The sequence below is a fragment of the Cryptotermes secundus genome, unplaced genomic scaffold (assembly GCF_002891405.2).
Source record: "Cryptotermes secundus unplaced genomic scaffold, Csec_1.0 scaffold1523, whole genome shotgun sequence".
Taxonomy (NCBI): Eukaryota; Metazoa; Arthropoda; class Insecta; order Blattodea; family Kalotermitidae; genus Cryptotermes; species Cryptotermes secundus.
This window is the reverse complement of record NW_019730123.1, coordinates 29,692-43,516: the sequence shown is the minus strand read 5'-3', so window position 1 is coordinate 43,516 and position 13,825 is coordinate 29,692. Positions and strand designations below refer to the sequence as shown.

The 13,825-nt window shown below is 37.6% G+C and overlaps 1 protein-coding gene across 1 annotated transcript; it reads left to right on the top strand.

Annotated features, from left to right (window-relative positions):
- Positions 1-587: 587 nt before the first annotated feature.
- LOC111866312 (ADP-sugar pyrophosphatase) lies at positions 588-13,094 on the top strand. The gene is made up of 5 exons (XM_023855143.2): positions 588-784; positions 4,809-4,969; positions 7,486-7,637; positions 10,517-10,622; positions 11,072-13,094. Exons 1-5 carry the CDS (start codon positions 654-656, stop codon positions 11,179-11,181), a joined length of 660 nt encoding a protein of 219 aa, XP_023710911.1. The 5' UTR covers positions 588-653; the 3' UTR covers positions 11,182-13,094.
- The last annotated feature ends 731 nt before the right edge of the window (positions 13,095-13,825 follow it).

The window sequence follows — 13,825 nt, the reverse complement described above, 5'->3', positions numbered from 1 at the left end:
CTTGCTGAGCCCCGAAATTCCTGCCTTCTGACGCTGCCTGACATTTTTGTATGCCAGTCGTGGTCGTTTGTTCCGTATTATGAGAGATTAATATCGAAAATAGCTCGGATTCCTCACTGAAGCCTTATTTTAAAGTTCGGCCCAAGTATTACAAATACAAAAACAAGGAGACTTTTGCTTCTTGAGTTTAAATTTTGTCAAAGTAAAGTTGTACAAGCTTTAGTCCATTGTTCCCGTTTATTCCCAGCCTCTGTTCGATGTCTATAGCTGCATGAAAGAGATAAGCCCACAATATTTATTCGACAGCTTGTAATATTGCATGTTCACCGATGTCAAGGAAGGCAAGGTCGAAATACTATTAACATTACCATTTTTATTTTTTAATCTAAGTAACTCATTATAATTTGTCCAGTTAATTCTAGATTTGATTTCTTGGACTGAAACTGCCTGCCTGAAGGATGGCCGAAGGTTCAAAAAGATTACTCCCGGGGGGTCAATATCCATGGCCTACAAGCGTGTCAGGGGGCACAGCAGCCAATTTCATTGGTTTCATCCTATTGGTACTGAGCCAAGTGGCCACCTCCTTCCTGTAGAGAGATAGAAGACGGCTGCAATGCGTTCTGGAGGAACAGTGTTAGTTTCGAGGTGCCAAGATGAACAGCGTAAACAACATGAACAATGAGCAGCTGACAAACTGTCGTTTCCTCAGAGAAGAACACATTAGCAACGGGGACTGGCTGTCGCTTGCCAGGATCACGTATCTGGACCAGCGCGCGATCCCACGGTGAGTTCGCCGCTCTTCATGCGTAAACAATTATATTCCTTGCAGTGTCCTTCAGGTATCATCAGAATAAAATCGGGATTCTCACAAAATCTGGAAAACGATTTCACAGTTTCGCTCATTTCCTTTACTGTGACACAGGGAACATTAGAGGAATTCCTTCTGTATGTTCCCTTTTGCGAAATTAGACAGTCACTGTGACGTTCATATACAACTGAAATGTCCCATCAAAAGACAATGAAAATGCGAACGTCACATTTTTACTCAGTGTACTCCGACAGAGTGTTCTTTTCCGTAACATACAGAAGAACATCCAAGGATATGTTGCTGTTTAAAATCATATGGCCATGATGTAATGAGAACTGTGGACAAAATTTATATTTTGAAAAATGAATTTAAAAATAAATTGAATTGATATTAAAAAATGTACATAACATAGCAAGTACTTAATTTGAAAAGCAAAGTAATGTTTGAAATGTTTTTCTCTCTAGTGATTGCAAATAAGGAGAACGTCAGTCGTTCGTCTGTGGCCATATTGTCGTCAGCTCTCAGAGCGAAATGGCGGTTAGTGGGCGGCCTCTTTCGAATAAAATTTTCATACGGTATTGTGTCGCATCTAAATGGACGTCCCGTCTACATTCGGTAAATGTTTTCGATGAAACCACTTCATTTATTACCTGATCTAATAATACACAAACATTTGTGCCACTACAGAAATCTATAGTCTTTATTAGAGTCAATTTTACCGACCACACAACATACCTTTACTACTATCACACTACATGTTTCGACCTCAAGAGGTCATCCTCAGGTGTACGAACACAGCTGTATAATTACACGCAATCACATTCGTGATCACTAGTGATCTGAATTGAAATTCGATTCATAAATTTAAAATTTTTAAAATTTTAACTTTTGACATTTAGAATAATATTTTAACTTGTGTTTTGTAAGAGGAACTTGATATATTATTGAGCGTGGGCCTGAATAAGATGCAGGATCGAATAAGTGAGAAGACGAATGTGATTGCGTGTAATTATACAGCTGTGTTCGTACACCTGAGGATGACCTCTTGAGGTCGAAACATGTAGTGTGATAGTAGTAAAGGTATGTTTTGTGATCGGTAAAATTGACTCTAATATTGATTAAATACACAACAGGATGCAAGAAACAATTAAAATCTATAGGCTTTCTTGTGCAATTTGAATCAAACTTATGCCTATATTTGAAAGATAAGCCCACAGGTCAACGAATCATAAACAAAATCCGCCCAGATCATCTCAGAAGTCGTAAATGATGCCTGTTGTTGTGGTCATATTCCTCGACTTCTGTAAAATGTTCACATACACATGCCGAAACCTCGAACTGTAAACCCTGATCTGCTGTACAATGCGTTTAAGAGAATTTCAAAGAGAATATTCAAGCTTAACACCGAGTGCATCCAATTTCTCTTCAGTGAGCACTCGGCGTTTTGAATCGTTTCTCGTTTAAATCCACTAACGACCGTGTCTAAGTTTATTTACAATTGTGCAAACAGTTTTCTCTATTTGAAACTTCACACGGATATCGTACATGGCCACTAGTTTCAACTTGTAACTTTCATGTGTCATTTTGACACAATAAGCAAAGCGACTGATTGAATATATTACGGTACTGTGGAAGCACTAAGGTTATGGTGGATAGGTATATAACGCAGAGGTTGGCTTCACAGCAAATGTTAGAACCTTTATTTGGGCCACAGTGGACAGAAGCTCTAATGAGCTAATGAGTATCGGCTATTGGCCTGCCGACTATACCACGAGTCTGCACACGTATGGTGCGAGCCAACATGAGTAGTTTATTCCCCCCTTCGGGCCGGTTGAACGTTCTGCACCTTACTCACAAATAATCTCCCAGCAAGATGATTAGTTAATTAGGAACTGGAGGTCCAGTTTTAGCATTTGTATGGAGCAATTGAGAAAAACAGCAAAAACCTTTAGTTCATGACAGACGGTTTCCAAACTGAGACTGGAACGTAGTACATCCTATGCTATCCATTTGACCGTGATGTTCAGTGCTCACGGACCGTTACAAAGCCTCACTATGGGGAGCTTTACTCGTGATGAGTTTTGATGATTTTGAAATATAAGGGTCTGTTTGAAGTGGCAGTCATTTCTAATCAAAGCATAAATGACTTTTCAGAACTGGGCATATGCTCCAAGTATCAGTTGGAAACTCTGTGGTATGATAAACACATATTTTGAGATGTTGCATGTATAACAAATTTGTTTCCTGTCATTACCTATATGTCTCGTTTTTGGGAACAGTTTTGGACACTGGAAATAGCTTCTTAAAATAAGACTCTGGCACTTGGTAGACGTGTGTACCTACATCTATCCCCATTTACAGTCGTACTTCTGATATAACAGTATGCTAAAGGCTTCAGAACATTTAGAGACAATTAGTCATGCCTTATACAGGGAAGTCTTTTTTGAGTGGTTCATGGATCTGCACTTCACGGCAACCAGTGCACTGCCAGCTGCGAGGCGCATACTAATTTTTCCAAACAATCAATGTGCCTGTTGACTGATAACATTCGGAACGAAGTAATTACACTTCACAGATCACAGGTGGTGTTGAAAATGCTGTCTGTCACTTGTGGATTGAACTAATCTTCAATGACACAGTAGAAACCAGCTGAAGAAATGAACCTTGCTAGTCGGATTGCATGGCTGCAAGGCATGGGTTACTGTTGTTTTATACAGTCTAAGCTTCAGCAATTGTGTTGCCCTTCTTACACTAGACTTTGACACTGCAATCTCTTGAGCTAGGCATTTCAGTGATTTTTTAGGTGTACAAGTATGTTCATATCTGGCTCCTATGTCATCTAACTTTTCCTCACCAAACATTCAGCTCTTACCTATTAAGAGCCCCCCTGATCTCAGTTTATTTTCCAAATTGTGAACTGTTTCTCTGCTGGGAACTCAGATTTTGTTTCATGTGTGTGTCATACAGAAACACATGTTGCTCTGAACTATACCGAATCATGAAAGAACACACTGCTCACTAATTGTAATGGAGAACAAATGGCTAATAGAGCTGATAATTGCTGCCCACTGTTGACAAATCATAAACAAATTCCAACACATGAACCATACTACTTGCCATGAAACATATTGCAATCAAGTGGCCTACAAAGTTAATAACGTTTCATAATTCCAAACGTTATTGTTCATCAGGCACACTGATTCACTGGCAAAATTTGTATGCACCTTGCAGCCGGTGGTGCACTGGATGCCAGGAAGTGCAGAGCTGTAAACCAGTCAACAAAGCTAAGAACCTCCTTGCATATTTATATGGTAACATTTGTATTTGCAAATGGCTGGTAATAACAGCACTGGGCAAATATTAGTCAGCTGATTCACAGAAATGTATGTAACTTGTTTTGTGATCCAGCACAGTTACTTGTATATTCTTGTTGTGAAATCCCTGTAATCATAAAATTTTCATTTATATGTGTAGCCACTTTCATAGCTTCAATGGATATTTTATACATTCATTCAAATGTTAACCTTCTAAAGCACAGTGGTCACTACACATATCATCTAGTATAACACTATGAAACTCTTGTTCTTGCCCACAGAATGTCTTTATGTTTGTACAGTTCTCAGAACAAACAGTGATTACTTCTGTATACAGCAATGACTACTTGATCTCTTTCGATGGAGAGACAGTGCATTTTCTGTGCAGTGTGAATTGATTTTTAGTCATGATTAAGGTGAAATTCGTTTTTCAAAGGGTTGACATGAGGACATCATTTACTGTGCCACATTCTAAGCTGTTATGGGAGTTCTGGAACAAGGCTTCACTCTCAGGTTGCACACACAGTATAATAACTACTGACTACAGAGAAAGCTGATTGTTAGTTCTGTGTGAAGAAAGAAGTACATTGCAACATCTCTAATATTAAACACTATGAACGTTATTTCTGATGAATGATATACAGGAATTCCATTCTTTGTATAATATTTAAATACAATATTTTCAGTATCTGGGAAGGTGAAACAGGACTTACTAGGAATGCTGATACAAAGACAGATGCTGTTGGAGTTATTGCCTTCTACAAGCGGTTGCTCCATTATGACTGCATCGTATTAGTGAAGCAATACCGCCCTGCCTTGAAAGCTTACACTATTGAAATGCCAGCTGGTAAGTTAAAGTATTCATGAATTATAAAAATTAGAAACTGGTTGTACTGAGGCTTATCTGTCAGTGCTGCTTGTGCTATGGGCAGAAGAATATAGAAGTTGGACATTAGATGTACCTATTATAAGAAACTTAATATTATATTTCAGCATCCCGTTGTATTGAGGCATCATCCTATTTTTTCCTAACGTATTCGTCAATATTACCACTTTAACCTTTAAGTGCTGAAGTGCCCCATTTGTGCCAGTGGTGAGTAAGGTCATCGTGGCCAAAGTGCCCAGTTTTGGCCATTCGGGCATTTAAACTCCGCTAGGGGAAGCGCGCGCACACGCCGCTAGTAGAAGCGAATGCACAGTCCTGATTATTTATTTTTAAATGTAGTAATTACCAGACAGACTTGAGTAAAGCCCTAATAGAAAAATTAAAATGATACCTAGGTGAACAACAACAAAAAGAGTATACGTATGAGTTATGCCCAAACTCATCCACGAGCCAGTACTTTTATTGCAGATTCTGCAGATTAATGTGTTAAAAATATACAGTAAAATTCGATGTACATACCTTTTTTGTTGTTATCTGCTTGATGTATATCTAGGCTGAAATAAAACTACAGTATTCGATTTCACTAAGCACGCACAGAAAACAGACCGCACTCTGAATCTCAGCCGCGATGCAGCTGTGTATTCAGGCCCATAGAAAGGGCAATAAGCTTTTGCAGCTATAACGGAAAGTCTTAGAACTGAAGAAGGGACCCCTCTAGCTTTCTCTTGAATACCCATTCTTTCATTCTTCTGTCCTTCAGTCATAAGATTCGAAAATCCGAAGAGTGTAAGCAGTGCTAGCAGAAGGCCAAATGATTTTATTGCTTCCATCTGTTTTATGACATCAGGGACTGCTAAAATTTGTGAAGTGTTACAAACAGAAATGAATTTGTAATGCAGAACAACTCTGTGAAGAACTGGGAAATCATTTTTGCAGTACTCATCAAAATTAAAAACAAAAAGTTGAAAATAGAGTATAATTAGCATAAAAAATTTCAAATCTTCCGTTATAATATGCGACAGTATGTTCTTTGCTGATACAAACAAAATTAATTCCATCCATTTATCATAAGAATTGAGTTAGATACAGCATTTTTAAACACAGTGCTTAAAATTGTTTAGGCGCACTAACAGGAACGGACATTTAAAGGCAGAGTACCAACGGGCATTTAAACGCGCACCAGCAGCGGGCATTTAAATAAATTCCAGCCAGCTCAAGCTTACCCCTATTTCAGAAGTCCGGCGTTTAAAGGTTAAAAGGATATTAGGAATATGTTGTTCACTAAAAATGCATTTTAATACTAGGGCAGTTCAAATCAATAAAATACCCGTAGTCCTTTATGTAGTACATAAATTTACACATTAAAAGTGAATGTTCACACTCCTCAAATTGTCTTGGTTTTACATGTATTTTTACTAATTTATGTTCACAACATACTTCAGCCTCATTGGGCCATCATCAGGTGAATTCTATCCTCGAGTGAGACTACTGCACTGTGTTTGTTTCCGGCCAATGAGGCCGAAATTAGTAAAAATACATGTAAAACCAAGACAATTTGAGGAGTGTGAACATTCACTTTTAATGTGTAAATTTATGTACTATGTAAAGGCCTATAGGAATTTTATTGATTTGAACTGCCCTAGCATTAAAATGCATTTTTAGTGAACAACATAATCCTAATGTCCTTTTAAAGTTGTATTATTGATGGATACGTTAGGAAAAACAAAAGAAAAGGAAACATAGGTTTTGAATGGCCATTCCCTCAGAAAGGGTAAAGGTAAAGCTATCCCTGTAACAGGCTGTGCAGGCCAATAAAGTTGTGAGACGTTGAGGCTGCCACGTTCTCTGTGCAATCAGCTCACAGATGGCGACAAGGTTGTCAGCCTTACATGCTGACCACCCTTTACCCCCCTCCCCAGGAAGATTCCTAGTAGTCATTTCTGTTACAGGCTGAGTTGACCCCAGGGCCATAGTGTGGCTTGGAGGATTAGATAAAAAAAATACCGCCTCATCGGGACTTGAACCCATGACCTTCCGGCTTGTAGCATAGTGCCTCAACCAGCTACACTAACATATGTCCCATTCCCTCAGTTATGAACATATATAAATTACGTAGCATTCCTTTATAGTATCTGCTATTATGCATATAACTACAGCCCAGCTCATGCTGAATCCAGAGGGCATAGTATCTTCCTCAGAAATTCTTTTGGAAAGATATTAAATCACACTATAACCTAATAGAAGGGTATATAATAATTTCTGGAGTAATATTATTTCAAGTAAATAACTCTCAGGTCCATGACACAGCTAAGTTTGATCTTTCCCATGTCATACAATTTGCTACTTCAGTCATACTATAGTACAGCTACTGCTGGAATCCTTATGGCTTTGTCAGTGTTTGTAAGTAGAAGAAGAGAACATCTTAAGAAACCGTCTGTTTTTATCGGCACATTACTGATGCTAAAGTATCTGAACAGGCCCGGTAGAAGAGAATGAAAGTCCTGATGTGGCCGCCATGAGAGAATTGAATGAAGCTACAGGATTTGTTGGTACCATTAAGAAGATTGGCCCTGTACTTGCCATGGATCCAGGAGTGTCCAGTTGTTCAATGAGGCTTGTTACTGTCGAGGTGAGTTCATGCATTATACTGCCGAAACGTATATTAATCAATACACAGACATTTTTCTGAATGTTATATTTTAGCGTCCTGTTGCACTGATTTAAGTCCATGATTTATTTAAACCGTCTTGCAGTGCATACACTCATTTATCTCCTTCTCTCCCTCGCACTACATGTTTCGGCATAATAATGCCATCTTCAGGTGCTTACTTATCCATGCCAAACTAGTTCATTGCATGCCTTGTCCTCATATTAAAATAACTAAAATATGTATCTATCATATACATTGTCAAACGTTAAAAATATTAAAATTGTTCAGGATACCACATCGCTACGTCGCACCTCACTACGCCAGTCACGCCCATTCTCCTCTGTTGGAGCACTCCTTCACTATCATGTGTGTGTTGTACTTTTGTTGTGTCTTGCTCCTGTGACTGCGTGTGTTATACTTTTGCAGTCATATTTTGATTTTTCTTAGCTACCTTTGTACATGGAGTATACTACTTAGTATGTATGAAATCAGTCTTCACATTTGTCGTATGACATGTGCTACCACTATCCACTACATACATTTTGTCTTTTTCATTTGCATCACTCACGTGGGTTTCTGCTGCTTCAGCTAGAAAATTGACCTTGCTTCTTTTATTCCTATCTTTAAAATAACAGTCCTTTTCAGCATGGTTCGTTTTCTTACATAATGTACATTGTTCTCTCGTATCACTGTCCTTATTTCTAAAGTAACAGTCCTTTTCAGAATGATTATTCCTTTTACAGATAGAGCAATTTCTCTTACCTTTGTTGGGGCAGCTGATCTGGGCATGACCTATCTGATTATAATTGAAACACTTGAAAGGGGTTTTACTTTTGATTTTAGTTACTGTCTTAAAGCTATGCTTTCCTCTTCTTTAGTCATCATCTTGCACTTCACTTCTTCCAACATCTATCTGGCCACCAGGTTGTCAAGAGTTCTGTCCATGGTCGCCGTTGAGTCCCAGGCAGTGCTGAAGTGTTGTAGTCTTCTGGTAGAATCGTTATTTTTGTCATGATCACGTTTTCATCAACGTTTTGGTTCAGTAGAAGAAGCTTGAAGGCAATGTTCTGCACATGACTTATATTCGTCATCATATCCTTAGTTTTGTCATACTTGAAGTTGTAAAAGTCTGGTAGCAGAAGGTACTTCTGTTGAGAGGTGTCTTGCTGATAAATTTGCTTCAAGGTGTCATACATTTCTTTCGCAGCAGTACATGTCACAATGTGGGTCTTCACGTGTCTCTATCATTCTCACTATGTAGTATTGGCACTTTGCATCTTGCATCTTCCATTTCCTTATATTTTCTTCATCTCTTCCTTGGTCACTTAACAGGTCACTACCATCAACGATGTTTATCAGTTCTTTTGCACGCATCAGAATCTTGATTTCAAAATCCCACAGTGGAAATGAGTCGGCGTCCTTCAGTTTTGGCAGATGCGTTATCTCTTCTGTCTCTGTGGTTGCCATTTTTCGTTATTCTTCTTCTGTCTTCTCTCTTTTTTTTTTTTTTAGCAAATCTGGGCCCATTACCTGTTGATTTTCTTTGTGTTGTGCTTACATCACTTAACAGCCATACTGGACGAGAAGAAACTTTTCATAATAATACAAAACAAAAACAAATGAATATAGATCACTATTACCAAATTGTACATTTTTACATTACTAGATTCTCAACAGTACACACAATATTCTGGACCTCCTCAACACTTTTGTAGTGCTGATCCCTCATGTGATCTTCTATGGGCCTGAATAGGTGGCAGTCTGAAGGGGCCAAGTCTGGACATCGGGATGGGGGAGATGTCAGGTGTGCATTGTGAGGGCATGCACTACTGTGTTGATGAATGATGTCTTTTCATTAGATGCTTATTGCTAAGCACATGTCACAGTTTCTGGGATGGCTCAATGTAGTGAACTGAGCTGACACTTTCCTTTCTGGGCAGGAAATCAACCAGTATGCACCCCATCGCATCCCAGTTCCATAGTTTTTTCCAGCCAAGGGCATGGTTCTGGTCTTCCTCTTCTTTGGAGAAGCAGTGTGATACCATTCTATGCTCTGTCATTTTATTTTGGGATCAAAATGTTGGAACCGCCTTTCATCACCAGTCATGAAGTTCAGTAGGAAGTCCCTGCACTCAGAAACATGTTGCTGAAGCAACTGTGATAACATATCCATGCATACCCTTTGTGCTCAACCACCAGCAGTTATGGAAACCAATTCCAACAACATTTCTGGTATCTCCTGCATGCCACTGTGATGAATGCCGAACTGTGCTACGACTTCCCTAACCACTGTGAGGTAGATCGGTGATGTTCCTATTGTTATCTTTGAAATGTCATACACTGCTGGTAATCATGCAGAAAAGTCCATACACAAAATGAAACTGATCAAAGATGTCAGCAGGAAACTGTTCTCATTTATAAAAAATCCAACCACAACATGCTGGAAAAATGATACATCATTTACAGCCATTTTGTCACAATGGATTATGCATAAGTATTGGTACGCATGTGCTGGAGCAGTATTCCAGATTGCAAAAAAACATATAGCTATCAGAATTATATCCTTTAGTACTGTTATGTCAGTACAACATATATAAATTGAAGCTGCTTATTACTTAGTACAGCCCTCACATATCCAGTAGGACAGACACTTTCAGAACTTACACAAGTAACAGAAAGTGAAGCAGCATGTTTACAGAATTTGTCCTAGCAACTCTAGACCATCAGGAGTGGACTGCTGCTTCTGAACTTAATGTAAACCTTTCATTTATTTAATAGACATAAAATAATTAGACTAAAAAGCCAACAGCCTGTTTAGTATGGGTGTATATCTAATAATTTCTTATATTCATAATTAGGTAAATGGAGATGAGCCCAAGAATCTTCACTTGAAGTCAAGTGTTAATGAGCGATTCAAGGAGCCCCTCCTCATACCAGTGTCTGAGCTATTAGAAAAACTTCGTGGTATGTATTTATCTGGCATATTACTCATTCCTCAAAACTTGGAAAGGTCTAACTCAGCCTTGGATAATATTATACTTTAAAAAGTAATTACATTGAAGTCACAGGTTTAACACAGGAAGTACAAAATATTCACTCTTCTTCACATCAGGAGTTCAGTGATAATAAATCGTTTCCAGATTTGTACTTCAATTTTTGCACTTCTTAACACACTGGCTTGTGATATTTTTTGTATTTGCAATGCAGATTAAATTACTGAAACTTCCAGTAAGAGTTGGATTTAGTTTGAATCTGTTTAAACTTGATGTATTATGGAAACGTATATATCTTATCACTATTATAAGAAAGACTGTCAAGAGAAATATCCTTCAGAAATCTAATCTAACTTTATAGGGACAATTTTTTTTTCCTATGAAATAAAACTTATCTTATTTTCTGTTTTTACTTTCTAGCCTTTGCTGCAGCTGGATTCATAATAGACTCCAGAGTTGATGCGTTTGCCATTGGTTTGGTTATGGGAAATCAATCTAGGAAAACAAAAATACCTACAACATTGATGTAGAAACTTTATATTATTTTCTTGTAAATTATTTTTATTGAGTGTTGAATGTTTTGCTTGTCATGCACGTTTCCATATTTGACATACATCGAGAAAGATGCTAAGAGACTGAAGAGGTTTAGTATATTAAAGAAAAACAAAACACAAAAAGAAATTAATAATATATAATGTCATGCTGCTTTAATTTACTTTCATTTCATGAACTACACTAGATCTTATTTACTTACATAATTTCTGTTCTTATAACTCTCCTCAGTGTATCACTGTATATTGTTTACTCAGCAATGATTTGTATTTTTATACTGCTTTAAGAATAATCCTATGTAAACTACATTTCCATATTTTATGGTCCATGGGAATTCATTTTCTGACATTAAACGTAAGGACTGAGCCTGCTCAGAGTTCAAGATGTAGAGCCATTGAGTATTACAGTGAACACCAAAAAGAAAAGAAAGAAAAAAGAATTTTGCTGAAAGTATGTCATCTGTTTGGTGGTCACTGAAATCAGGAGTAACTGAAAGAGGATAGACTCTGGCTTATAATTTGTGCCACAAGAGTTTTACCTGATATACCCATCCAAAGACAAAATAATGTTAATACAGACATAAGGCTATGTAAGATTTTGATCTCATTAAGTGCTTACTTCTGGTTCACCTACTTTCCACAAAGTAGGAAGAAAGTCTCTCTAATCATTGCTCTGCTACTGAGTATTTGAGGATTTGGGGTTTGCTTCTTGGAAGGTGAAAGAACATTCTCTCTTCACAGTATGCAGACCAACTCTGGGGCCCACCAAGCCTCCTGTCTAATATACACTGAGGGCTCCTTCCCCTGGGTAAGGACAAGTGACAAGGTCAAGAATGGTGGAGCTATATCTCCTCTCTCATATGTCTTCATGGCAAGGAACTTAATAAAGCACAAGGAAAACTTAACCTTTCCTTTTTACTGCCTAATATTACATGGCAGGAAAACTAACACCTAATTTATAGTGACTACTCCTATAAGGTGAAGTACATTTCAAATAACAACACTACAGAGGGAGATAATTTTAACTGAAAACATATGCCAGACATGAAGTTTGGAAGTAAAATACTTTCTTGTCTGACATCACTTACATTGTGATAAGGAAATGTTGAAAATGACCATTGGCATGTTGCATACATAACTGAGCACGACAAAGTATGTTCGAAGACATGGCTTATAGTAAGATGGGTCTGATGTTGACAGTAATAATGCATGGATTACTGTAGTAGGATTGCCTCCAACATAGCCCCACAGAAAACGGCTTGATGGCAACAAATCTGGTGAGCATGGGATCCATAATTTTTTCAAAATCAGATGATCTCTGAACAAGAGGGGTGAAATGTGACTTCTTGTGTTGTCTTGCTGAATCAGTGGTTTAGTAACTTCCTTTTCAGTCATGTATTCAATGGAATTTGTGGATTATGTCAATGTACCATTCAGAGAATTAGGGTTGGCCCGACAGTCCTCCATATACCTCACTCCAATTTTCACAGGGTGTAGGGGAGCCTCATGTGGATTTTCCATAGGTCACAGTTGAGTATTCTAAGAGTCTACACACCCTGTAAGATGAAACCAGGCCTCATCTGAGAAACATCCAGCCTCACGTGCAAGGGTACCATCCACTTCTTTCAGTAGCCATTCACAGTAATGATTTTGTTTTTCACAGGCTGGAGGCAGCAGCTGATACACATATTTCACATTTTACAAGTCCAAAATACAATGGACATAAAACTGGTCACAAGCATAACACAAACAAACAAACAAAAGCAGAAAGACAATACAAAGCCAAAGAAACACTGTAACTAATTACATATTTACTGTATGCTCCAAAAATTCATCAACTGTATACAATGAGTTATTCATGAGATATGAAAATAAATTATTTTTAAAACTGATTCTATCCTTTCTTAGACTTTGAATGGTCTTTGCAATTTATTAAATAACATGTAAACATAGTGCCCTTGTGGAAAACAGAAAGATTTTAAGTTGGAATATAAATTTGATTTTTGCTTCTAGTGTTCAGGCCATGAACCTCTGAACCTGAACAGAAATTACTCTGATAATCTATCACAAACATCAGAGAAAAAATATATTCACATGACAATGGTAAAATATCTAATTTATTAAAAAGACTTCTACATGAGTCTCTGGGTCCCACTCCCAATATGATCCTTATTACTTTCTTTTGTAATTTAGAAACTCTGGAATTATTAGTTGAATTGCCCCAGGGGACAATAAGTACGAAAATACACCATTTTCAGGGTTTTTAAATTCATAAAATAAGATGAACTCCTAATTACAAAAATAGCAGAACTGAGTTTAGGAAGGATGTATTCACATGACTCTTCCAATTCAATTTATTATCAATTTGTATACCCAAAAATTTTATTACAGGGACTTCATTCATTACCACGTTTCCAAAGGATACTGCCAGCAAAGAGACAGCACTGTTTATGAGCAAACTTAATAATATTAGTTTTGCTAATATATAAGACCAATTTGTTCGCTATAAACGAATTTACAATGAGAGACAAGGTATATGCAACTTTGTGCTTAAGTGCACAATGATTTTTTCCAGTGACCAAAATACTGGTGTCATCTGCAAAGAGAAAAACATTGGCGAATT